Here is a 26,557-nt window from a genome sequence, read left to right as displayed (position 1 = left end):
TACCTTGGACGTTTCTCCGCAAAAGTTGGCAGCAAGCAAAGAAACTTTTGTGGCCGTTGTTCAGCTGTGACAGGGACAGCCATGCCCTTGAACTACCTAGAGATAACTTGAACTGAACCTAGGGTATAAAACCATACCTAGGGTATAAAACCATCCACCTGGAACAGAGCGGCCCCGTTCGGAGCTCACCATGGATCGCTGGATCGTCCTGAGCTTTGCCTTCGCCTTCTGCCTGGAGGCAGCAGGGGCTGCAAAGGTAACCCCTGAGCTAACTAAGGGATGTACAGATCTTGGCCAGGAGGGAAAAGGTGATCTGGAGGAAAGAAAATGAAATTAAAGCCAAAAGGGGTTTGGGAGATTCCAAGACCACTGTTTCTAAGTGAGAGCATAAAGCTCAAGGTTTGGAAGCAAAAAAAAAAAAAAATAGTAAGAGTCTCACTTTTGCCTTACGTTGCACTCCTTTATCTGGGGTTATCTTAATTGTTTCTGTGAGGTCTTTGGATCCTGAAGTTATAGCTCAAGCGTTAGGAGCTGCGTTGTGTTCAGTTATCCTTTTTTTAAAATATATTTTTAATATCTAGTTGAATGAGAGTTAACTCAGATCTCCTTCAAAGAATCTGGATTTTTTGACCTCTATCTTCTGGGGGATTCACTTTTGCAGAAATGCAGATGTGCAAATTAGGGAAAAGTATTGGGGAAGAGTACGTTTCTAAGAGCAGAGGTGCTACTAAGAGGCTTCCCAGAGAACGCTGAGTTCTTACTGCTACAGGAGCCTGACTCGAAAAGTTGTAGATGAGTTTCTCAGTATCTCCGTTGAAGTTTTTTAGATCCGAGAGGATGTTTGGAGAACAAAGTACATAGCTATGGATCAAACAGCCCAATGTTTTGGCTTAATGTAAAGTACTTTTCTAGGCCTGCACGAGTTCGTCTTTGCAAGTTTCACGACCGTGTTTTAGGGCCACACTGGTTAAGTCTCACTCGGCAGAAAAAAGATTTCCCCATGCAGCTTGCATGGGAACAGCGAGGCTTCTAACTGAAAAGACCCAGCACAGAAGGGAAAAGGGATGGGAATGAACAAGGGGGGAAAGCAGATTCCATCACGGATGCAAATAGAAAGTGTCTATCCTTAGAGTCAAGCCACTGGTCCATCTTGGCTGGTCTTGTGCACTCTTGGCCTGGACCAGCTCCTATGGATCAACAATAAATACAAGCTGGTATTTATTCATTTATTGCATTTATACTTTGACTTTTCTCTGAGCTCAAGGCAGCAAACGAGGGGGAAATTCCTAATTTTTACCCCTACGGTAACCACTCTGCAAGAGAGTGCTTGGCCACAAAGCACGTATCTCCTGGTTGAGGTGGGCTTGAAGCAGCTTCAAGTCTCCCACAGCAAATGGGCCGAAAACGCAGCAGAGGGTCCCCCTTGGGGGAGCACATTTGATTTGTTCTGCTTTTATGTTGTTTCTGGGTTTTTCAACAGGGGTAGACAAGGGGGAAAACGGTGGCAGGAGGTCTCTTCCAACCCCGAAAACTCTGCTTCCAAGATTTGGCTTTCCAAACGAAACGGTGAAATTGCGTTTCCAAGATTAGCTTGCTCGGCATCAAGAGCCAGTGACCCGATTTGGACTGTTTTCAAATCTAAGAACGTTTGAAGATCAGGAATGGAAGTGGTTGGCCTTCTGGGACTCCGAGGCCCATTTTCAGTCTTAAACTACCCTCCTTCCCCCAATTAAAAAAAAAAAAAGCCAAAAGGTTGAGCCCTGGGATTTCATTCCAGCCTCCAGGCAGCTCTTCAGAAATTTGGAAGACAATAATGTCCACTTTACTTTACTGTTATGCCTCTGAGCTGGACACTTCTATCTCCTTCCCCAGGTTTTGATAATCAGAGGTTGAGGTGTTACTATAGAAGCAGAGTTTTACCTGCAAGGCCCCCCTCTTGCTGTAACCCTCCAGGTGTCTTTTCTGGCCTGTTCCTTTAGGTTATAAAGCAAAGAGTTCTCTCATTTGCTCAGGCTTGTAGCATATACAGAATATTTTGGGCGAAACCGAGCAGGGCGTCTTGAAGAGGGAACTGTCCCTTCTGGTTCCACCTCTTTGAAACCAGTACGAACGTCGATGATGCAGCTGACTGGGCAATATTGCCGTGCCTTTCTTCATGCAGGAAAATAATGTATGCTTCTTCCCTTTCGGGGCGCGGGTTTAGCTGGGCGTCGTAAACACGGAAGGCGGGTTTGTGGAAGGCGTCAACAAAAAGCTGAGCCTTTTGGGAGATTATATGGATATCTTCAAAGGAATCCCGTTTGCTGCACCAACAAAGACCTTGGAAGACCCCCAGCCCCATCCAGGCTGGTCAGGTAAGATAGGAGAAGACAAGTTCCTTCTTTTTCTCAGCTGGTAACGCTTGTCCTGAGCGCATTCTAAGGATCGGGAGTCACTTTGGGCATCATCTTCTAAAGCCACTGAAATGCCTCTCTTGCCATAAGTGATTTAGGCTCCTCTTCTGGGGTGATGAGCATTTGCATGTTGTACCAACCTGCTTTCGTGTGATTTTTGCATCGTTTCTCCAGGTTCAGCTTAATGGTGGGTGAGGAGCAAACGCACAAGGTTGGCCACTCTGGGGAACTAGAAAGAAGAAGAATCACACCCTTCTGGATCTTGCTAGATGTTCCCCAGAGGCTTTTGAAGGCATCCTTTTGCATCCTCAAGGACTAGAAAGTTGTGGGGAGGGGGGGATTTATTACGAAAGTATGGGTTTGGGAAAAGCATTCTGAATTTCCTTCTGCCCTCCAGAATTAGCACTACGGTACTGTTGCCTTGGAAAGGTTGGTGACTCAGCAGCGGAAGGTTAAAGCTCCAGAAACAGTTGGGTGGGGAGAATCTCATCAGAAGTTCCACTGCAGCCCTCATCGTACTTTCCCCCAATTTGGGCCTACGGCTGTGACTACCACTCCCATTGTCCCCATCCAAGTGGCTGTTTTGCAGATCTGGAAAGCCCAGTTGGCAAATTCTGGATGCAATCAGTACTTGCAAGATGCCTTGGTACCCTCCTTTGCATGTCACTTCAGCTGGGGTCCATATTGACCCATTTTCTGGGCTCCACCAGCTCGGTTATACAACATGTTAAGCCCCAGGAATATAAACCCAGGTCAACAGGAATCAAGCTTAGCATGTGGGAATGTAGATTGGTTTCTCAGTGTCTTTAAACAAGACACTTTATTTCAGCCAAGCCCAGATAAGCAATTCTTTATGAAGTCCCTGATCCTGCACTGAGCCCAACCAGAGCCCCGCATCTTACAGAATAGATTTAGTAGAGAGAAAAGCGTAAAGTAGTTTAGAATTGCTTGTAAAGAAGATTGAATTTCACACTTTTATGCTTGATACTTGAAGAAGAAACTGCTTTTAAAGAGTAGTAGAACCCTTTGACACTTAACATTATAAATCATTCAACATTAGCAATTATAGATCAAGAGAAGCCCCCCCCTTGAAAAAGCAGCCCCTATCTTACAGCTTTTGGTATGTACATTCATTTGATTGGCTGCGTTTGCACAATGCGCTTAACCTAGTTATGAAATTGTATCTCGGGTTTGCATGCTGATAACATGCCACGAAAAGATGAAACAAGGTTAGCATTAAACTAGGTTCATGCATGGCTTAGGGGCACCTGCTCAATCTTACCTGACCTGCTTAAGGGCCTCGCGCGAATGCAGCCAATCTGTGTTGCACGAACACGGCCTTTATATGGTTTTACATATTTGCTTGCTATTTCTGAAACCTGAAGATGCTTGTCATCAATAGGGTCCAAGTATTGGAGGCCGGCAGGTGTATCCAAGGATTAAAAATTGTGAGGAGAAGCCTCATCCCCCCAGTTTTGTGAATCTAAAAGCTGTATGAATGTGGAAGATTTTAGAGACTGGATTTTCAAGATCTCCCGCAAAGCATACTCCACCCCAAGTGATAGGCAACCAATTCTGTGGTGTCCTTTGTCTCTCAGGCACCCTGAAGGCTAAGGAATACAAAAGACGTTGCATGCAGACCACCCTCACCCAGACAGATGTGCGTGGCTCTGAAGATTGTCTCTATCTGAACATCTGGGTCCCTCAAGGGAAGAAACAAGGTAAGGTTGTGCTAGAACTTCATGTTTGCCCACATTTTTCCCCTCCTTATTGGGCTGCTGACCTTCCAGGAAAGCGAGCTACCAAGGAAGTCCCAAGCTCTGCTTTTGAAAACCAGACTATGCCTGGAGCCCCACCATCTTCCACTTCTGGAAAATCTGGAACCAGCCCCACAGCAAGTCTGGGTGCAACATGGAAGGTTGTGGGAAACGCAGAACGTTCTGTGCTTGGAATGTAATTTTGCAGATGGCTAGGGGATCTCCCCGATGGCCAAATTGGCCAGCTACTTTCCTCATATAGTTGCCATATAGAAATCTGAATCTTGGCATCTTCTAAGATTAGGGTGGTTCCTTGTCTGCTCCTGTGAGCAGACATATAAAGTTGTAGGGCCAGAAGTTTGGGAACTTACCTGGAAAGAGGCTATTTCAGTCTGAGCCTACCAATTTCTTCATGGCCTACAGGAAGGCAGCAAGGAATTTAGTCCTGGAACAGTGACTTTGGAGTGAAGTGAGGCTGAAACCTTCACTGGATTTGTGCTTTCGGGGGAGTAGAATAGATCTGTGTAATCTATCCACACATTTGTTGGTTGGGTTTATGTCCCAAGCCCTAAATTCACATGACATGTGATGCCCAAAAAGATAAACCCTATTATGACTTAACATGGCCTCCACTCAACATTTGAAGACCATGGTTGGCTTCTTCAACAGGCTGAACGCAAACTAGCCAACTACATCTCTTGCTTTGCTGAAGTTCAGAGTGCTGATGTGGACATCCTTGGGGTGGGGATGGACAGTCCAGGCTGAGTTGAAGCTTGCTTCTTGCGTGCCTCACGCTTCTCTTTGCCACCTCCTTGTGCTTCAGTCTCCACCAACCTGCCGGTGATGATCTGGATTTACGGAGGAGCCTTCATCTGGGGAGGTGGACAAGGTCCCAACTTCCTGAACAACTATTTGTACGATGGAGAGGAAATTGCCAGCCGTGGGAAGGTTATTGTGGTGACCCTGAACTACCGGCTTGGGCCCTTGGGTTTCCTAAGCACTGGTGATGCTGCTCTTCCAGGTGAATTCAGTTCTTGGAGAAGCATGCTCTTCTGTATCCGTTGTAAGGCTGAGGTCTTATAATGATTAAGGGTCCGTGTTTTAGCTTCCAAAGTTGTTTTCAGTTGCTTTTAATTAGTTGCTTTTAGTGCAAGGTTTTCATCCGTCCGTCCGTCCGTCCATCCATCCATCCATCAAGTCATTCTTGACCCGTGACAACAACACGGACAAGTCCCTGCAGTTTTGGGAGGAAGATTTTCAGAAGTGGTTTGCCCTTGCCTCCTCCTCCTCCCCTGAGAGAGAGACTGGCCCAAAGTCACCCTTTTGGCTTTCACCCTAAGGTGAAAATGTGTCCTTTTTGTTTCCTTTAAAGCATGGCTGGCTGGGGAATTCTGGGAGTTGAAGTCCACCCATCTTAAAGTTGCTGAGGTTGAGGAACCCTGCTTTAAAGAGCAGTTTTGATTAAAAATGACCCAGGGATGAACAGAGATGGACTTAATCATTCATCTTAGTTCAACATTCAGCTTTTCTAGGCCAAGGAAAGAACCTTGCCAATTGCATAAACATACTCAAGAAGGCGCCTTAGGTTATGGGGAGACAGGGTTCCTTACTCCATAATTGGCCACCCAGAATCTTTTGGAGTGGGCTGGCTAATAATAATAATAATAGATAAACGTCCTCACACTCTGTTCAGTGTCTCAAAAAAATCATTTCTAAAGGGTAAAGTGTATTTATTTCTCCCAAGTAGAGTCTCTTATGGCCTAGGAAGACACACACGTTGATTGTGGGGTGAGATTTCCTGCATTAATAAACCATAAATCATTTTATAAAAGAGAGAGAACAGTGGTTGCTTACTGCTTCATGTTCTCATCTTGTTCTTCTTCAAGGCAATTATGGCCTCAAAGATCAACACATGGCCATCGCTTGGGTCAAGAGAAACATCAAAAACTTTGGGGGAGACCCTGACAACATCACAATCTTTGGAGAGTCCGCCGGCGCCGTCAGCGTCTCCTTACAGGTGAGGGTGCTTGGAAGGCTCTTGGCTGTATGGTGGGTGTTTGTGAGAACTCTTTTCAAAAGTTGGGATGAATTCTTGGTATCAGATCCTTGGTGGTGGTAACTACCAAATAGGGCAACTTTTTAAGAAAAAGAAAACAAATGGATGTTTGTTTCATTGCCTCATCACTGGATTGCATTTAGCATGCTAAATCTCCCAAAAGCAAGCCACCATTTGGATAATCCTAATTTTGCTTCACATCTTCTGCAAACCCAGCCAGAACGCTCATTTGGAACTAGGCTAATTCCAAAGTCCATGGTTAAGTTAAATCTGGGATTAGTGGGTTGTGTGAATGCAGCCTGCTTGTCTCTTGGGAATCAAGTCATTATTCCTGGAAGGTACAATTAGGTTTACCTCTTCAGCATTCCCAGTCAGTTGTGTTTGGAATGCATTTCCTAGAAATCCTGCCTGGCTCTGCTAAAGCTGATACCATGGATTCTCAAAGCTTGCTCTGTGTTTCCTGCACGTAGACGCTGTCGCCAAAGAACAAAGGTTTGATCAAACGGGCCATCAGCCAGAGTGGAGTCGGTCTGTGCTCTTGGGCCATTCAAAAAGACCCCCTTTACTGGGCTATCAAGGTAAAGTAGAACCTACACATTACATTTTTGGGGATTACTCCTTATGTTGCATCCGTAAGTCCTGGCTCTGGGCCTACCAGGCGTGCTGGTGGAGGATCAGTGGGATTTTCCTAAGATTCTCTCCATGTTCCCCTCATAAAAGTGGATTGGAGGAGCCAGAAGGCTGGAGTAGAACAACTGTCCTCCATGTGATCCTGAAAGACTGGCCCTAGAGGCCACAGTTGGCCAGATACAGCCTAAGAACCATCATGGATATTCCTTATTCGAGTGGCTTCTGCCCTTTGAAATCTCTCCCAAAAGGAGGAGTCAGTCAGATGGTTATGGATTGTGGGGACACCTGGCTCTGGAGATTTTCCATAGTTACTTCTGGATAGGTTGTACAGTCCCTTGCCAGAGCTGGTGCAAAGTTTGAGGGTCCTCCCAGACTCCTAGCTCCTGCTGGAAGAGCAGGTGGGAGCTGTGGCTGGCAGACCTTTGTACTAGTTTATCTTGAGTGCCAGCTGCACCCTTTCCTGGATCAGGAGGCTCTACTCAGTCACCTATATTCTCATCTGGACTGCTGCAATGCACCCTACATTGGGCTGCCCTTGAAGATCACCTGGAAGCCACAGCTGGTCCATAACTAGCAGCACAACTAGTTCTGAGTACACCCATGTGACCCTGCTAGTACATGAGCTCCATTGGTTTTCAGTGGACATCTGGATGCACTTCAGGGTGCCAGCGGTCACCTATAAACACCTTCATGGCACAGGACCTGAATATTTGCAGCACCATCCCCAGTTATCTCTGCCCATCCTGTAAGATCTGACTGTATTGGCATGGAGTCCTGTCAGTTAAAGAGTGTCTCCTTATGGGACCCAGGAAGCATTTCTTCTCTGTTTCAGCGCCTGCCCTATGGAACAGCTTCCCCCATAGGATTCAGTTGGTCCCAGCCCTGCCTGCTTTCAAGAAGACTCTAAAGACTGACTCTCTCCTTGCGGAGCTGGCCCAGTTGTAACTCTATGAGTTGTATGTCTAGCCCTCAACCCAGTATAAGCGATTAAGCTTTGTTATTTCATCCTTTTCCTTCGTATCTGATGTTTTTAATCCTTCCCACTGCCCAGGGTTGCCTGGCGAGTGAACCCAAAAACAAATGCAGCCCTCTTTGCTTTGAAAGATGTCTTTGTTCACATGAAGATCAGCCTCTCCTACAACCAAATAAATACAGATTCCATCTTCCAGGTTGCGCAGAAAGTGGGCTGTCCGACTGACAACACGACCGTCCTGGCCAACTGCCTCCGAGTTACTGATCCGAAAGCGCTGACCCTTGCTTATCACTTGGACGTTATCAACTTGCCCTGTAAGTTGTAGTGACGTGGTGGGGAGAGAGTCTGGGGGGGGGGGCAGGTTTCATAAACCCACCCAAAGGAAGTTGAGCTTCTTTTAGCAGCTAAAGTAAAGTGTGACTCTTCCTTTTTTTTTTAAGTAGATAGATATTCCAAAACCGCATGCCTAATGCTTCCATGATGATGTTTAAAAAGCTGAAAAGCACAAAACAAGCCCTCCACATTTTAGACCTTTTGGAAAATGGCGTCAATGCACCTCTTTCCCTTTTAAAAACGTCAAACACCATCAGGGTTTTCTTAATTCTCTGAATCGGAGTTGAAGTTCCCGTGACTCACCACTGATTTTAATTGAGGAGGCCTCCTGGAAAATTAGAACCCCTTTCCTCTAAGTCCAACCAAACTCCATATTCTTTTCCCAGAGGAAAATAAGTGTCCACTCTTACTTCGGAATATACCAATCCGGTTTGTCATCGGGGCCGACCTTCAGTGTTTTAATTTCTAGCTTGCGGGTTTCAGAAAAGAAATCAGGAAGGTTTAAAGGTAGCGGACATCTCTACTTGCTGATTTTGAAACTTGGTTCCCTCTGATTCCAAAGCATTAAAAAAAAAAAACCTCTCGTGACAGTTTGCCAACCCGCTTAGGCTTCCCGATTTGGCTGTACAAACCAACATGCTCTGAATGCCTGAAAGCGTTTTTAAACCAGAACCCTTTCATTAAATGTCTAACCTCCCACCCCCGAGATCACACCAGACCACCCTTCTGCTTCAACCGATTTCATCACCAAATCCAGAGCTGAGTTTTTCCTCTGCTTCCAAAGGATGCTTGGATGATGGTTTGGGTGGGGGGGTTCCCACATGGTCTTTAAAGTTTATTCTGCATAATATACTGGTGTCCTGCAGGCTTTCACAGTGGGCAGTATTGAGTTTCAGGGTTTAGCGGCCGTGGTCTAGACCAGATATCTATCGCCGGCAACTGGGGCTGGCTTCTTCAAAGGGGAGGTGGTCTGCTATGCCTTGCGTCCGAAGATGCCTTTGGAACGAAGACCCCTTGCCCCGTGTCACTGGCGCTTTTCCTTGAGAGAGTCCTTCCTGCTTTCTGTCTGAAATGATGGGCTTGTTGGCTGTCTCCCCCCACAGACCCCCTGGTTCACTACCTCGCCTTCACCCCGGTGGTGGACGGGGACTTCATCCCCGATCTCCCAGAGAACCTCTTCGCCAACGCAGCAGACATCGACTACCTCCTCGGGGTCAACAACATGGACGGGCATTTCTTCGCCGGCATCGACATGCCAGCCCTTAACCGCCCGCTGGTGAAGGTCACCCCGTAAGGAGGGAAGCAGAGTAGATGTTGTGAACCGGGTGGGAAGGCTGGTGGGGCACCTGGAGATATTGGGTTGGGCTGATAATCTAGCAGCCCTAAAGGGCATCACGGTGGCAAAGTTTGAGCTGACATGCTACTTTTTCCCTTCCTGGCCTGTCGTTACAGCTATTACATGCTTGGATTTGCTATCAAAAGGGGGAGACGTACATTTATGCTGGGAGAGGCGGGGGTTACCATAAATTACAATCCTGAAAATGGGATTATATCTTGCCTGGGTTATTGAGCCCATATTCTAAAGGGGACGAGCCACAGACCCAAGTGTGAACAAAGGTGAACAAAGGCACGCTCAGGAGGGTGAGATGGTCTAAAAAAGGTGGCCTGTGATACACGTGTGTGTGTGCGCACGCATGCGCGCACATTCCTGAAGCACCACAAAAACCAGTCGGTCCTTAAGTATATAATTCTGCTTAAAAGCTCTAAAAAAAAGAAAAAAATAGTTTTTGCCTGAGTTTAGTCTGAGAATAGAAGGGTCGACTCTCAAGCCAAAAATTGTAGCCAAAAATCGTGAGGAGGCAGGTACCACCTTTGCTGACGAACAATTTTCTTCGAAGGCCCCAGCTTCCATTAGCTGCAGCTCCCCTTCGCCCGAAATGTAAATCCGATGTCAGTCTAGCCCCTCCGTTGCATCTGAAGAAGGCAGCTGGAGTTCACGAAAGCTGACGCCTTTGAATAAAATTTGTCAATCTGAAAAGAAACTGCCAGACACTTCCTAATGTTTGGCTACCTTCAATTAACAGGGCTCTTCCGCAGTATCTTCTGTAGACGGAGGCCCACGATGCCAAAGGTGTGCTCGTTTCTTGAGGGAACCTTGCAAGATGGGTTCCTGTGTTACAAGGGGGGAAATAGGATGGGGGAGGCCCCGCCGAGCCAGGAAGGAGGCTACAAAAGGGTGCAACGTGGTGGGTGAACCCACCCACTGTGGATTTTGGGGGGCAGGTGATCTCTTTCAGTCTAACTTGCTGCCCAAGGCTATTTGTTGGATAACATGGGCAAGATTGATTAGGTGGCATCAAGTCCTTTTCGACTCCCAGTGACCACATGCGTCTTCTCCATGACCATCCACCCTCAACCTGTTCTTTCGCTGTAACCGAGGTGGGCAAGATGTCCACAGAAAAATGTTGTTGGGTCTTCTAGATTTGAACGTTCCTAAAATGGGGAGCAAACGTGAGGTCCTACACCTTTTCTTTTTTCAGGGAAGAAGTGTATCACCTGGTTCAGGGGCTGACCATGGAGAAGGGGGTTGCAGGAGCAGACGCCACCTACGCTTTGTACACGCAGATGTGGGGTGGCACGACGGACCAGGAAATCATAAAACGAACTGTGGTGGATCTGGAGACCGACTACATATTCCTGGTTCCCACCCAGCAGGCCCTTCAGCTGCATCAAGAAAACGCCCAGTGAGTCACAAAGGACTGGATTTGGGGGACGGGGAGCCCCAGCGGGCGTGTTGCGTGTCTTGCTCTTGGCCTGCCATGTCTTTCCATCCCTCTTTCTCTCACTTATTCCAGGACTGGCAGGACCTACAGCTACCTCTTCTCTGAGCTCTCGCGAATGCCAGTCTATCCCAGTTGGGTAGGGGCGGATCACGCCGACGACCTTCAGTACGTCTTCGGGAAACCTTTCGCCACACCCTTGGGCTACAAGCCACGACACAGGACTGTTTCGCAGGCCATGATTGCGTACTGGACAAACTTCGCCAGAACTGGGTGAGAGGCCTCTGTATTTCTTGCAGTCAACAATTTCCTGGAGTTGTCCTCCTGCCTGCCATCGGCCCTGAAGCACCCCACCCATGAAGGGGGAAACCCTTGATTGCTGCTTGCTGGGTATCTGGGTTTGAGGGTCCTTGCAGCAATGGGTGCCCTACAGAGCTCCCGGGTTTCACCCTTGGAGGTTTTTTCCAGGGCCCTTCTGGCAATGGGCGCCCTAAAAAGCCAGAATTAAGAGTGTTGCCTTCTCAACCTAGGAAACACCAGTTTGGGAGACCCTAACCCCCCTTTGCCAGAAGGAGGCTCTGTTTTCTTTTCTGTTGCAGAACTAAGCTTGTGTGATTTTTCTCCCCTCCAGCGACCCCAACAAAGGAGAGTCCAAAGTTCCCATTGGCTGGGTGCCTTACAGTAATGAAAACACCTTTTACCTTGAGATCAACCACAATATCAACTATGAGTCGGTGAAGCAAGCCCTACGTGCTCCGTATGTTAATTTCTGGAGCGTCGCCTACCAGAGTCTCCCCGACGTTGGCATTGCAGTGGAGCTAGAATGAAACCAGCATAGGAACTGAGTCTCTGCTCTTTGTACAAAAAAGCAAGGATCCAATAAACAGATTTCACTCTCTGGGCTCCCTCTGATATCTCCCTCATTTGCTCTGCCTGCAGAAAGTCCCGAGTTCCAGCATCTTGGTATGCTTGGGAAAATATTGCCCATCAGTTTTGAAAGCCGGGCAGTTCAGCAGATCTGAAGGGGAAAAAAGGTGCTGGCAACTCTTGACAGCTCTTTAAAGCATCTGCATTAAGGAGACGCGGCTGCTTCAAGGTGAGATCGAAAGCCCCACACAGCCCTAATGAACTGAATTTGAATCTTGCTCCGTAAAAGCCGTGTCCATGCTCCTGTTTTCTCCAAGCCATCCCTAAGGGCAGAAATTGGTACCCAGTCCTTACCTAACTGGTGTTAGACTCCCCTCCAACCCACAAAAATAGGTTCAGACTCAGTTCACTTCCTTTGCCGAACAGGATTTCTTTTGCACAACCAACACCGTTCTTTCAGCTAAAGTAAGATTGGAGTTCCTGGCCCTTCGAGAGCCACGCAAGGAAGACATCCACGTTTCTGGTTTCTTTTTAATCGAAAAGGCTACTTACATGGCTGTATACACATCACCCAGCGTTAGTGTGCTACTTCACAGAAATCGGTACAAAATATACCTCGCCTATACAGCTCACTCGCTCACACACGCACCCGCCCCAGAACGCCGCGGAGTCTGCTGGAGGTACCCTCCTGCCACCCTCCCCAGTTTGGAAGAAAGCAGAAAAAAAGGCCGAGAAGCATTTGAAAGAGAGGCAGGAATTAAAGTCTGCCTCCCCAATCAGCATCTCGCTGTCGCCGAGCGACGGCTTGGTTGCGCCGCCCAAGGGAAGGCGAATCCTTGTTGGTTTGGGGGCAGAAAGCGCTCACCCAGCTGATCAACGGAGGAAAGGAAATCACCCCTTACCCCTTCCTTCCTCCCAGCCAGGCGGTTGAACGGGGAGGCTAAGAAAACCACCCCAAGACAACCCACAGGAAAGGTGGTTAAGGGAAGCGAGACTAGGAAAGTTAGTGTTTTCTTTGAGCGCGTAAATCCTTAAAAGCAACAACTCCTAGAAAACTTTCTGGAAGGAGGAAAGGGATTGAAAAAAGGGTGAGGAAGGGGGAAAGGAACTCTCTCTGCCTTCAGGTTATTATCCTTTCCTTCATAGGCAGAGGGGAAAAAAATCCACTGTTACGGGCAGGTTTTTCTCAGGAGTACCTTAGACCAGACTCCCGAGCGTCTTCCTATTAAACAGGGCAGTGGGAAGACGATGGGGCGCCCCCCTCTAGGACTCTTGGGGTCCTAAAAATGAGGACAGGACACGATGATGTCCAGTTAAATTCTGTGCAGAGGCTTGGAGGTTCCATCCCCGTTTTAATGGGTCCAGCATTCGCATCTTTTTTCTGTTCAAATTGTACCATACGTTTCTTGCCAATGAGAGACTCTGAAGTTTGAGATTTGAACTCGGGCCCTTTCAAAACAACCCCCCCGGCCTGGATTTGCCCATTGCCCTCCTCCAGACAGGCTGCATGGGTTCAGGGCATCAGGAGGGTGAAGGCAGAGCCATGCCAGTCCCACCCAGCCCTGCTAAATACCCCTGCCTCCTAGCTACCCTTTTGCTGTGAATTCTGGGCTTAGAAGTTTGCCGAAACGTGGTTTATCCGCTTTGCTTTTTCAGTTTTAGGGATGGACCCACCGGGCCTTGATGCATTTGGGGGTTAAAAAAAAAACAGGTGGTTCTCAACCCTTCCCCGCCTGACCGCCCCCCCCACACACCCCCTCCTCCAGCACTTTGCACTCAAAAGCAAGAACCTCTTTTGAAACACCCGCCGCGTTAAAACCGGGGCTTCTGCGCCCCCCATTCGCACCCACACCCCTAAAGCCTTTTGCCATTTAAAACAGAAAAGGGACAGGAGGGACTTCTGAAACAGGGTTAGTAAAATGTATAAATCCAACCGGCCTATTTACAAACAATAAATATCGAGGAAAGGGAAATTAGTAAATTCAGGAGGGTTGGTGGTGTGGTTACTGTTGTTTTTTTTTTTTACAAAAGTCTGATCACATCAGTCACAGGACCGACTTCATCGTCAGTCTGAAGTGCGTTAAAACACGAGCGTGGCACTTTTCCGGCGGGGTCGGGAACCTAAATGGGGGAGGCGGCCCCACGCTTTAGAGCTATCGTTCGCCCTCCCCACTCTTCTTCCAATCCAGAATCTTTATTTACAGCACGTCTGTACAGAAGCTAAGCTTCTTTTACCCCTGTTCCAGGGCGTCAGCCGAGGGTCCGTCTACAGAAAGAACAGTACTGTTATATCTTTGGTGCAGATTCTTTTTAAAGAAAAAAAAAAGGCAAGGAAAAAGTTTGGGAAGTCAATTCTCTCGAGGGGGCGATTTGGTCTGGCACCCGAACGCCCATCTTCAGCTGGCCAAGCCCCCCGCCCACCCCCAGAATTTCCTTGAAGAACGAGAAACACAGATCCAACTTCCGCCTTCCCAAACCGCCAAAGTGCATTTTGGTCATCTCGAGCGTTGCAGGCGACGGACGAGCCTTTGCGCCGTCGGAGAACGAACGGGACCCGACTCCAGGTCCTCCCTCTTCCAGGACGTCCCGGCGGAAGGAGGGAGAAAAACTTCAGGCCTGCCGCTTAGAAGCACCACTCTTGTTGGTCAACAGAAGATAAGGCAGAGCGGTGGGTGGTTACGTCCACGCAGCCACAGGCTGATGAGTCCTCGCACCTCGGAAGGTGGGTTTTAAAAAAAGCTAAAAATTCTCCACGGGGCGGAGAGGAAAAAATCAACACGCATCTTTTGGAAGGCAAGCGCCAGCTTCTGCCAACCCGCCCCACGAGCTCAGGAGTCTGCAGAAGCTTGGCTGGAGGAGAAGCCACCCACCATCTTGATGTCCTCACGAGCCTTCCCAAGTTTCTTGGCGAAAATCTGAGGCTGCTGGCAAGAAACTAGACGCGTCGACTCACCCAACGGCGTGGCTTAAGACAGAACGGCCAGGGGGCAAGACTGCAACCTGGAGAGTCAGTGGGGGGGGGGATGGAGACCCCCCACCCAAAGTTAGAAGATGCCTTTGGCAATTTTCAGGCCTTTTTGTTTCACCCTGGGCAAAGTAGAGCTGGAACCGTGGTTGATCTTGATCACCTTGGAGAAGCCTCGTTTTTTGAGCACGAAGTCGTAGTTGGCTGCTGAGTTCATGGCGTAGAAGACGTTGGCATTGTCGGGGATTTTCAGCTCTAGGCGGGGGAGAGAAAGAGAAGGAGAAAAAAATTAGTTCTCGGGATGGGCTGAACCTTGCTCTAATTCCCAATCCCATCTGCAGCCATCGGGTTCAAGACTCGGGTTACAATTTGGCTAGGCTGGCCCAACGAAGCGGGCTAGTCGGGAACCAGTCTGGCTAGTCTGTAGTTCGGTACGTCGTGGAAAGCCAGCCATTGTGTGCACGAAGCCACAACGCAACGCATATTTTGGGGCAGAGCGTGTGATGTGAGCAAAGCCAAGGGCTTTGTTAAACCGGGTTTCCAGTCTAGCACCTTGCTGGAAGCCAGATCCTCTTCTTGGAGGAAGGACAACAGAGAGCCGGGAGATGTGGGACAGAAAGGAGAAGAGACCAGAGGACGCTTCAAATACATTTTCTTGTAGAAAAAGCACATATGAAACTGCATACTTAGAGGGAGAGTGCATGAAAACACAGACAAATATATATCCGTGTAAATTCTTCCTGCCCAGTGCAGAAGACACTATTTGTTGGCAAACTTCAGCAGTTGCTAAGATGAGACATTTCGCAAATGTTCAAGGGGGAAAGAACCCTAAAACGGACAGGAAGGACGGGGAAAAATCAGGAAAAAGGGCTCAAGGGCAGAAGGATTTTGACAAGGTCTTTGTGGTGGCCCCCGTGTTAGAGAATATGTTACTCCTAAAAATATGCATTGCATGGTGGCTTCATGCATTGTGTAGTTCACACAATGGGTGGTTTTCCATGACATACTGAACTACAGACTAGCCAACATTGTTTTCTCGTATTTAGGAAAATTGTGAAAACCGTCCACTTTCAACAGGATTTTGGCTCTAGCTAACTGGCGCGTGAACATTTTTAATACATTTTGGTGGTGGCTCTGTATCTTTAACAGTTATGTTACTATTTGTGTTACTAGTAGGTTCTTTGTCGCCCATCATCCAGAGTTATAAGGTTTGGGGACAGTTCACAAATACAATAAATACTGAAATAAGCACAAAGAAATTTGAGAGACCAAATGCCATCTTGCCATCTTTCATACCTCTCTCTTCTGAGATGATCTGAATGAGCTCGTAATCTTCCGGCCGATCCCCATCTAGATTGTGTTTGGCCATAGCTTTACGGATCACAACTGGGGTTTTATCCTGGCTTGTCACCTGGAAAAGTGTTTTAAAAGCAGGACACCTTAAGTACACAGTGGGGCCAAGCCAAGTTCCCTTAATTACATGGCTAAGCAGGTTGATGTTCTTCAGATGTTTGGGGTTACCATTCCCACCATGACAGCCAAGGCTGCTGAGAGTAAAAAAGATGGAATTTAGGAGAAGAGACAAAAATGCTCATCTCCAGCCAGAAACACAAAATGGTAACGTTCATATGGTGTGTTACATCCAAATCAGTCAATCATATTATGATTCACATAATCTGCCATGACAAGGGCTGGGTTTCCCCAGACTGGTTACCCATCCCCATTTTAACCTAGTTTAATATACTGTGTGAGCCCAGCCCTTGGGCAAAAAAATCACAGTATATGATTTTTAAGGTCTCTTCCTCTCTAGGTTCTATGAAACGGATCTTTCCTTAAAAAACACACTCACAAATTAAATTAAATAACCAGAATCGTACACATTGTTAGCTGGGAGGAACTAGCCCTTTGCAAATGTTTGTTTGGACTGCACAGTTCTCGCCTCTGCATTAGAGAACAGCAATCAACAAAGTCATCGTAGATAATAATAATAATAATAATAATAATAATAATAATAATAATTAAATGTACAGTTGTGAGACTAGGCTGAAGCTGCCATAACCTAAAGATGAAGCAGGCATGTAAGCAGAGAGGACAAAAGCCAGGAATCTTATCTATGAGATCCCTTCAGGGAGGTAGATAAGAAGGAAGCAAGTCCTTAAGGAAAATTAAGGAAAAAACAAAGGACCTGAACCAGAAAGAGGAAGTTGGGCCTGAGCACATGGAGGCCCTCGCCCCAATCCCATCAACTTGTACTTTTGGGGATAAAAGGGGTCCCAAAGCCGGCCCACTCTGAGTCATCTGAGTTATTTGAGTCTTCTTGGTCATCTGAGTCATCCAGACTTGGTGGCTTCCATCCCTCTAGCTAGTGCCTGGCAGCCTAGTTGGGAAGGACGTGGGTAAGTGTGTGTATGAGGAAGAGCAAATATACCTTGCAACCAGTAAAGTTTTGCTGTTACTTTAAATTCACTGGGTCTCCGTGTATTACAAAGAACCTCTCGTGCCCCAGTGTTCGGTTGGAAGTGATTTGTGTGTATCCCCAATTATTTCCCCGCTGTTGACCAGGGCTGTGTGTCTGTCTGCTCCAGCCGCACCTATCTGGAAACCCAGGTAGAAAGCAAGGGGGGCTGACAAGATCCACGTGCCTCAACAGGCTGTGAGTGTGTGAGTGAGTGACCATAAGCCGAACCTGGGAGCAGCGTCTGTAACACAGTCAGGTCCAGAAATATTGGGACATCGACACAATTCTAACATCTTTGGCTCTATACACCACCACAATGGATTTGGAATGAAACAAACACAATGTGCTTTAACTGCAGACTGTCAGCTTTAATTTGAGGGTATGTACATCCAACTCAGGTCAACGGTGTAGGAATTACAACAGTTTGCATATGTGCCTCCCGCTTGGTAAGGGACCAAAGGTAATGGGACAACTGGCTTCTCAGCTGTTCCATGGCCAGGTGTGTGATATCCCCTCAGTACCCCAATTACAATGTGCAGATAAAAAGCCCAGAGTTCATTTCAAGTGTGCTATTTGCATGTGGAATCTGTTGCTGTCAAGATGAGATCCAAAGAGCTGTCACTATCAGATGCCTGACCTGAATCCCATTGAGCATGCATTTCACTTGCTGAAGCCAAAACTGAAGGGAAAATGCCCCAAGAACAAGCAGGAACTGAAGACAGTTGCAGTAGAGGCCTGGCAGAGCATCACCAGGGATGAAACCCAGCGTCTGGTGATGTCTACGCGTTCCAGGCTTCAGGCTGTGATTGACTGCAACGGATTTGCAACCAAGTATTAAAAAGGGAAAGTTTGATGTATGATTATTATTCTGTCCCATTACCTTTGGTCCCTTAACAAGTGGGAGGCACATATGCAAACTGTTGTAATTCCTACACCGTTCACCTGAGTTGGATGTACATACCCTCAAATTAAAGCTGACAGTCTGCAGTTAAGGCACATTGTGTTTGTTTCATTCCAAATCCATTGTGGTGGTGTATAGAGCCAAAGATGTTAGTATTGTGTCGATGTCCCAATATTTCTGGACCTGACTGTATATGCCACCCGACTCCCAGTATTTGAGAAGAGCAATCAACAAACTCATCAAAGATAATACTAATAATTTATTAAATTCATATGCCTTCCAACTCTCAACGTTTGAGAAGAGCAATCAACCAAGTCATCAAAGATAATAATAATAATTATTATTCATTAAATGTATAGGCTGCCCAATTCCCAGCATTCGAGAAGAGCAATCAACCAAGTCAAAGGTTATTATTTATTAAATTTATATGTCGCCTGACTTCCAGCGGCTGCCAGTTCTTCAACGTCTGACGTTATAGTTAATCCCTGCAGATTTAACTGTGCTTTGACCGAAGGTTTGACTAGAACGTCTCTGCGGATGGAAACCCTAACCACCGTCCTGGAAAGAGAATGCAAAGGCTGGGTGTGTGGGTGTGCAAGAAGAGGAAGTGAGAACTAAGGATTTTCACTAGCTGTGGTTCCAAAGGGGTTTCATCGCTCAGGACCATCCCTCAGCCCAACGGTCTCATCGGGAAATGGACACTTCGATCTGGTGGTAGAGTGTTATCCCAACGTTGCCAAGCCTTAAGTTCTGCAAAGACGGGGCACCTACCAGAATACTCTTATACATGTTTCCATTATCCACCGCCAAGCTGACTCGGATGATGCAGCAGTCATCGATCTGTTGGTTGTAGAGGGGTAACGAGAGAGAGGAATAGCTCGAAATGCCCGAGACGGAGCGCTTGTGCGTGCGGGACACCGTCACCGGCGTGGAGGAGACAGAGGACGACGAAGCGCTGCTTGAACTTGAGCCGATGCCGGACGTGTCCAAGGAGCACAATGAGGTGGATTCCCAAAACTGTGCAGGCGGGAGAAAGGAAGGATAACCTTGACTGTGTAATCACTCAGCATCTGCCTGTCTAACTCACGTCCTTGCTTCAAGAGGTCTTCGTGGTGCCTACATCAAGACCCATCTCTCAACATCCAGGAGGAAAAGGATGAAGTTGGGAAAATTGATGTTTTGGATGCAGAGCCCCTCCCCAAGCCATCTCTAACCCTTGACGGGAAAAACAGCCTCTTATTTATTTATTTGCGTTTCAAATTTGCCACTGCCCGTCTCACTACATCTTCCTTTTTCCCGGGCACTACTTCCCTGTCGTATCTCTCCAAGGCACCAAGAAGAACGTTTCTGGATCCCAGCTGATCTCCCGCTCAGCATCTCAGTTCCCCTATGCTCTGAAGCCCACCCATATCCAAGACTCCCCCCTGAAATGGGGCGCACCTGCCGCCTGACCCCCTGGGCACGAGTGGATCCCAGCGAGCCGTGGTCCTGTACCTTCTTCTCTTGACCCTCGGGCGAATCAGGGATGAAGCTGATGTTGATCTCCTCCACGTCGGAGCTGCTGGAGCCCGCCGAGGTGATGCTGACAGAGTCAGCCCCATCGCTGCTGCAGAGATACGGCCCGCACTTCAACTGGTCAAAGGACTTGGAGTGGGAACTGCTGCTGGCACAGGAATCGGTACTGGGGGCCTGTCGGCTGTGGGGAGAACAGGGTCAGGAAAAGGGCTGCATGGGTCTGATGGGGCTGGCCGCCTTTAGCGGGAAGAGGGGTTCTCTCCAAGTGGCCTCCACGTTTGTGTAATGGGATGCGGGAATGACCTTGGGAGACTGGGCCCAGAGATGTTGCCAAGGGAATGGTCAGATAAGAGGAAGCTGGGCCCAGAGCTGCATAGCAGGTGGAGCAAGAGGCTCAGAAGGGACCTTCCCTAGTTTCTCAGGCTGTAAAGGAGATGGGGGGAGAGTTGTACTTTCAGACTTGCGGGATTCTGTTAATGTAGCCTTACAATAATGTAGAATTAGCTCATCTGGTCGTGCTTCCTGTTTGATTTACCTGGGAGGGCTGATAGTATGTGGGAAAGACCTTGGGAGGCTGTACCAAGAGACCCTGCCAAGGGGATGGTCAGATAAGAGGGAGCTGAGCCCTCAGCAGCATAATGGGTGGAGAAAGGCTCAGAAGGGACCCTCCCTAGTTTCTCAGGCTGTAAAGGAGACGGGGGGAGAGTTGTATGTTCAGACTTGTGGGATTCTGTTAATGTAGCCTTACAATAATGTAGAATTAGCTCATCTGGTGGTCTTTCCTGTCTGGCCTACTTGGGAAGGCTGACATTCCATCAAACAGACCATTTCTCCAGTGGATGAAGGAGCGAGAGGGGCAGATGAATGACCAAGCTAGCTAAAGTGAATCTCTCCCGGATTCTTGGCCACCAACTCAACCTAAACAGGTCCTCTCCTGTTTATCGACGGCTTTATCCCACGGGCCCCGGGTGGGTGACAGCAATTTTGCCCTTAGGGCCCTTGGCCACCAGGCCCCCAACTTACTCGCTCCACCGTTTAATGATGCCGGTGTTCTTCTTTGCTTTCAGCGTGTTGCTCGCAGATTCCGACAAGGGTTCGATTTCACACGAAAGGCTGTAGCTGAAAGCAGAAGGGGGAGAGGCCAACAAACATTTAGCCCCCATGGGCGGGAGATTTTTCTTTGCGTTTCTTTGTGGGGGGAGCAGCAAAGAGAGAAATACTTCTAGGCCACCCTGCAAGGTTGCAAATCCCACTCATGTTTGGCTTCCCCTCTGCCTGATTCAGGCAGAGATTCCGTATCCAGGTGCATCGCACACCGTCTGAACTTAAACCCACCCTGTTTTTAAAAAGCCAAGTTTCTGATCCTCAAGGGAACGGTGGCGGAGCACCAATAGGGATTCTAACCAAAGCTGAAGTGAAGACACCATCCTTTGAAAAGCCATCTGCTTTGTGCAAAATCTACGCGGGTGTCATGGGGATGGGAGGGGGGACTAGACAGAGGGTGGAGAACGGAGAAGAATAATGCTTTGTCAAAAATCTACCACTTCTCTGCATTTTTGTTCTCCCCTCTCTGAAAGAGGCTTCTGTTTTTCTACCTCATTCTCTCAAGAGGTTTCTGTTTTTCTAGCTCATTCTTTCAAATTTCTCTCCGGAGCTGATTTTTTTTGCCTAGAAGCAGCAAAGGGCATGACTACAAGCTGCCCTGTGTTTTGTGACCCCTCTTTCCATCCCTCTGAAGGCTGTCCACATTTCCCAGTGGGTCAATCCCCTGGGGAGGTTTTACTTTGGGATCAGAAGCCCGGAAGAGGGCAGACTGTTGGCATGAGAATAGAGAGTCCCTTTTTCATGGGATGGGTGGTATCTAAACTTGAAATATAAATAAATAAATACGAAAAGCAGATTTTTCTCTCTCTCGCTCTCAAATATACCCATTCACACCTTCCCCTTGTCATTAAGTTTCAGAGCAGCCTATAAAAATGCCCAAGAATTGCCCCCACAGACATTTAGAAGACATTTCTAAAGCGGATTCTTCTTCATCCCCGTGAAGAAGAAACAGCAGGGGCAGGGGGAATAAATGCAAAATCTTCATTTGCAGCCCTGGGGAAGGTGATGCAACTCACCTCTCCGCTTCGCTGAGCCGTTCCACGCTGTGAAACCAGGCACCGAAACGATCTTCCTTCCTGAAGCTGTAATTATTACAGGCCGACTGAAGCAGCTTGATCTGAGCGATCACTTCAAATTCCTGCAGGAACAGCGAGCAAGTTTGTGTAGGGGGGTGTTTAAAAAAACAAAGCCCAACAGAACCACAACTTTAAAACCAGCAGCGACGTGAGGGTGGATTTAATCAAGCTCCAGGGGAGGGTTTCTTCTGAAGATGACAGCCAGCCAGTCAACCAGGACCTCTTTGAGAAGATGCGATTCCAGCCTGTCCTTCTGGGTTTTCCCCCACACACCCCACTGTTCTCCCCCTTCCTCAAGATAATTGGGGCCCTTCAGCACGAACTACAGTAACAACCACGATCACAAATGTCTCACCTTCCTCCTTTTCTCAAAGTTGATCAGACCTCCCTGAAAAAGAAAGGGAAAAAACCCAGATCCTTAATATCCCAACTCGATCCCATTCCTTAATTTCTTAACATCTAAGAGATGAGAAAGCTTTAAAAACAGAAATGGGGGCATTTTCTTCAGGGAAGAAGAATCAGCGACCGTAGCAAAGGATAAGTATGTATTTATTTACAGCCAGAGACAGGATTTTGTTTTAAAAAAAAGGCATGTAAGACAAGTAAAATAAGAAAACAAGGAATCAGACAAGATACGGCCATGACTCCAAATATAAAATGACCAAAAAGTCATTTTACTGCAATAAGGCAGTAACTGACACGGATTTCCCAGAATCCCCTGAGGATCAGATCTCCCAGAAATCTCCACCAGCATGGCCCTCACATTATAGCAATGATCGTTCATTGCTCAGCCCAGTTTACCTCCTGGGATGGTGGTGGCGAACAAAATTGGAAGATGAATTTCGGATGAAAAGGCGAGATATCAATTGAACAAAAAATAAAGAGAAAACAATTCTCTTGCTTCTGTTTTTTTTTTTTTTTTAAGGGATGCTGCCAAGTGGTTTCAAAAACCAGTGAAATATAACTAAACCTTGCTGAAATGTATAGCAAAGGAAAATTATACGCCCACCAGGGGACGCTGTGCACTCTTTTTGCCTCCATCAGGCCCATTTCCCTAACAAAAAGCTTGTTTTGCTGTTTTACAAAAACCCCAACGACCTCCCCCAGCATCAAATTAAAAAAAAAAAAAGCAGGCAGGAAATAAGTTAACGAAAGAACAGAAGCAGCAAAGCCCCGAAACGAAATGGTTCCTTACCACAAAGAGAGAAGAGAAGGAGAAAGGGGACTGGGGGTACCTACATCTAAATAATCTTTCATGGCCGTGTCCAGCATCACCAGATCGGTCAGGAAGGTGCCCAGGTAGGGGATCGTCCCTTGCATTACGCCCTGGAAGGGACAAGCAGTGTTAGGAGCACTGAAGGAGGCAGAGAGGCAGGAAAGCAGGATGAGCTCTCAGGAATCTCGCGGTCCAGCCTCCAGCCTCTCCTTGGGATCTAAAGAGCCACTTGGTTGAGATGGGCGGCTGGAGAAATGAATTAATTAAAGGTGCTTTGAAGCAGGCCTGGGTGCACGCTCCGCCCTTGCAACTGCCTCCCTGAAGAAGGCGCATCTTTTCCAAGATTGGCACCACAACTTTGCACCTCCTTAACCGCAACGCATCCCGTTCCCGGAACGGCCAAGGAAAAGACGCTGCTTTTTTCAAGGAGGTGGCGAGAAGCGCGCGGGCGCCGTTCCACGTCCAGAGAAACTTTTCAGCTCTCTGATACAACTCCTGGCCATTACAGGAATAAGGCCTTGTCGTTTTCTCGGCAGCGTTTGCCAAAGTGGCTTGCCAGGAACTCCGTCCAGAGGTTCGCCCAGCGCCACCCAGTTGGCTTCTGGGCTTAAAGACAGGCAGATCTGAACACTGCCAGCTTGGCTTCAGATTCTGCGACGTTGCAGCTTGCAGAATTCCTAGTCATCTCTGGCCACCGCCAACACCTCTGGTGCCCCATGCTGGGGAAGCCGAGCCCAGACGGTTTCGTCGCATCAACACACACTCACCATTTCTCGCTGCTGCTGCTGGCGCTTCTGAGCTCTTTTGGGGTTGATCTCCAGCGTGGCAAACTTTGACGTCCCTTCCTGAATTTCCAGGGAAGAGAAAGGGAAGCAAGAGCCAAAGGTGAGTTGAACCTGCTCTCATCGGCAAACGAGAAGACGAAGGCAAAACCATTAAGCGAACGCCGAAGTCTAGAAGGAGCAACTTAGCCAAACTTGGCGACCCTCCAGATGGGGGGACTTCAGTTCCTGGAATGCCCAGCACGCTGAGAATTCTGGGAGTCTGAGCCCCCACATCTGGAGGGCACGCCCATCTGGGAAGGCCAGCCTATCAAACTGGGAAAACTGGCACGGATTTATCTGCCTGCCTGCCTGCCTGCCTGCCTGCCTGCCTGCCTGCCCGTCCGTCCGTCCGTCCATCCATCCATCCATCCATCCATCCATCCATCCATCCATCCAATTTGTCCCCGTTAAAAATGACTGGGCGGTTTACAGAGAAGCTAAAATCAATTAAAAATACAACATAAAATCGTCCTAAATAAATAAATAAATAAATAAATAAATAAATAAATAAAGGTTGCCCAAACCTTTCAGAGTCAGCAAAGAAAGACACGGGGAAAAATCTACAAAGCGGATCCAGACAGAGCTCTGCAGCTCTCCTGCTTCGGCTGCGCCCAGTGAGAAAGCCAGCAGTGTCGGTCCTCCAAGACCAGCTCCCTTTTTTCTTAATCACGGGAAGCCATCGGGTCAGGGAGAAGTCTGCAGCGCATGGCTTCAATGCAACCGCCTCCTCGTCTTTTGGGCAGGGCGAGTGGCGACTGATTTATGTAAACAGGACTTTTGCCTCTCCCCAGGCGGAGAAGGCTGGGGAATGTAGGAGCCAGGCGTAGCAGCTAAAACCAACTCATCCTGGGCTGACTGCTCCAGAAAGAGATAAGGAGCAGGGAACCCCTTGGAGGACACGTCAGCCTTTTCCTGGGCCTTATCTTCTGCCTTCCCCGGGGGATTCCTTAGCTGCCAAGTTTGGGAGTCTCCTCTGAAACTAAACAGACAACCGAGCGGCTCCTTCCACCTCCGTAACACTTCAGAGTTAAAAGCAACAAAGAACTAGCAAACGTCGCCAACCCGACATGCCCAATTACAACAACTCTCACTGACCCGTCCCCTGAGACGGGACTTTGAAATCGGCACCAATCCAGCAAGTGTGCCTTTTAGCACTCCTTGTGAACCCACACAAATGTTATTTGTTATATTCTTATTCAACGTTTCCTCCCATCTCCCAGGCCACTAAAGCTGGTGAGTCACGAATGTGTTTATATTCAGAAGGCATTTTGGCTCCAGCGCATTCCTGGAAGAGACACATCTTTATTTCTTGCAAAAATCTGCCCTTTTCGCCCCCTCTGAGAAAGCCAAAGCTGTTTAACTTATTGCAATTCTCTCACGTGGGAGAGACACTGATCCTTCCCACCCAGCTCGTCCAAAGACATTTTTGCTGCGGCTTTCGACAATCAAATGCATTTAAATGTTGCCATTTATTTATTTATTGGATTGATAAGGCTGTCTGACTCCATAGCAACTTTGGATGGCGTGCAATAAAGGCATTATGGAAAAATACAAAGAAAACCACAGGCGTCCAGAGAAGTGAATGAGAAGGAAGGAAGGAAGGAAGGAAGGAAGGAAGGAAGGAAGGAAGGAAGGAAGGAAGGAAGGAAGGAAGGAAGGAAGGAAGGAAGGAAGGAAGGATGGAAGGAAATTCTGAGAGTGAAAGGAGGGAGGGAGGGATGGAAAGAGAGCATGGAAAGAGAGGATGGATGGATGGATGGATGGATGGATGGATGGAAGGAAGGAAGGAAGGAAGGAAGGAAGGAAGGAAGGAAGGAAGGAAGGAAGGAAGGAAGGAAATTCTGAGAGTGAAAGGGAGGGAGGGAGGGAGGGAAAGAGGGAGGGAAGGAGGAAGGAAGGAAGGAAGACCATTTATTCTAAAAATAATATAACCAACAGGACCCATCCCGGGTCTAACTTAAGGCCCGGGGAAAGCCAGGTTTTAAGGGTTCTTTCAACCACAATCAGGAGGAGGCCCTGCTACCAAGGAGGCTAAATTGACCCCCAAAACTGAGATGAGTGAAGGGAGGCATTGGAGGAAGAGGAGGAGTTTCTGCCGTTTATTAGACCCTTCCAGCTAGAAGCACATTTGTGACCGGACAGCCTCTAGCCAAGCGGTGCTGAGCAGAGCACCTCTCCGGCCGATGCGCCTTGCCAGGTATCTTACCTTAATGAGCAGCTCCCGACTCAGCGAATGGTTGTTCTCGTCTGAAAAGATTTCGGATAACTCGTGGAACATGCGGCAGCTCTCGCTGCAGACAAAGGAACAACAACAACAACAAAAATGAAGGGTGAAAAAGATATCCTCCGCCACGTCTTTATTAAATCCAGCTGTCTCTCTTTTCCTTATACAGATGGCCTGCTGCCCTTAGATCTGAAACTGCCAGTGGTTAAAAACCCAACCCAACCCAGTCGAAAACCATCATTCCTGACCTAAAGCAACACTAAGGAACAGCAAAGAAGCCCAGGAATCAGTAAAAACTTCTGCAAATATACAACTTGATATTCTCTCTATGCACAGAGAAGAATCACCGTAGAAAAAACAGAGAAATGCCAAAATTGCAAAAAGTGGATAGAATGCAAGCTTTTTTTAAAAAAAAAAAAGAAGAAGAAATGTTGTTGATCTCCCTTTGCAATTAAATGTTTTGATATTCAGCCCACCGAAACATT

The 26,557-nt window shown here is 47.8% G+C and overlaps 2 protein-coding genes across 5 annotated transcripts in view; one reads left to right on the top strand and one right to left on the bottom strand.

Moving 5' to 3' along the window:
- Nucleotides 1-97: 97 nt before the first annotated feature.
- On the top strand, nucleotides 98-11,820 carry CEL (carboxyl ester lipase). The gene is made up of 11 exons (XM_007420563.4): nucleotides 98-256; nucleotides 2,204-2,354; nucleotides 3,992-4,114; nucleotides 4,974-5,171; nucleotides 6,037-6,167; nucleotides 6,677-6,784; nucleotides 8,006-8,123; nucleotides 9,246-9,432; nucleotides 10,683-10,886; nucleotides 10,998-11,195; nucleotides 11,554-11,820. The coding sequence occupies exons 1-11, from the start codon at nucleotides 191-193 to the stop codon at nucleotides 11,747-11,749; spliced, it is 1,680 nt and encodes a 559-aa protein (XP_007420625.1). The 5' UTR covers nucleotides 98-190; the 3' UTR covers nucleotides 11,750-11,820.
- RALGDS (ral guanine nucleotide dissociation stimulator) overlaps nucleotides 11,761-26,557 on the bottom strand; it is a 73,874-nt gene continuing 59,077 nt past the window's right edge. For 3 of the 4 annotated variants that reach the window (XM_088147059.1, XM_025166119.2, XM_088147057.1), the window contains exons 9-18: nucleotides 26,055-26,139; nucleotides 23,792-23,869; nucleotides 23,048-23,134; nucleotides 22,164-22,196; nucleotides 21,749-21,870; nucleotides 20,652-20,747; nucleotides 19,554-19,809; nucleotides 18,885-19,130; nucleotides 16,051-16,165; nucleotides 11,761-15,009 (exon numbers count right to left, since the gene is read on the bottom strand). In XM_088147059.1, coding sequence (XP_088003185.1) covers nucleotides 14,834-15,009; nucleotides 16,051-16,165; nucleotides 18,885-19,130; nucleotides 19,554-19,809; nucleotides 20,652-20,747; nucleotides 21,749-21,870; nucleotides 22,164-22,196; nucleotides 23,048-23,134; nucleotides 23,792-23,869; nucleotides 26,055-26,139 — 1,294 coding nt within the window. In that variant the 3' untranslated portion in view covers nucleotides 11,761-14,833. The remainder of the gene's footprint in view (nucleotides 15,010-16,050; nucleotides 16,166-18,884; nucleotides 19,131-19,553; nucleotides 19,810-20,651; nucleotides 20,748-21,748; nucleotides 21,871-22,163; nucleotides 22,197-23,047; nucleotides 23,135-23,791; nucleotides 23,870-26,054; nucleotides 26,140-26,557) is intronic. The other variant, XM_088147058.1, reaches the window with a different exon arrangement.

The sequence above is a fragment of the Python bivittatus genome, unplaced genomic scaffold, assembly GCF_059951505.1.
Source record: "Python bivittatus isolate LINGU-HERP-01145 unplaced genomic scaffold, Pbiv_v1 ctg000160_np1212, whole genome shotgun sequence".
Taxonomy (NCBI): domain Eukaryota; kingdom Metazoa; phylum Chordata; class Lepidosauria; order Squamata; family Pythonidae; genus Python; species Python bivittatus.
Note: the sequence above shows the minus strand (reverse complement) of the source record. Positions and strands in the feature narration are given on the sequence as shown.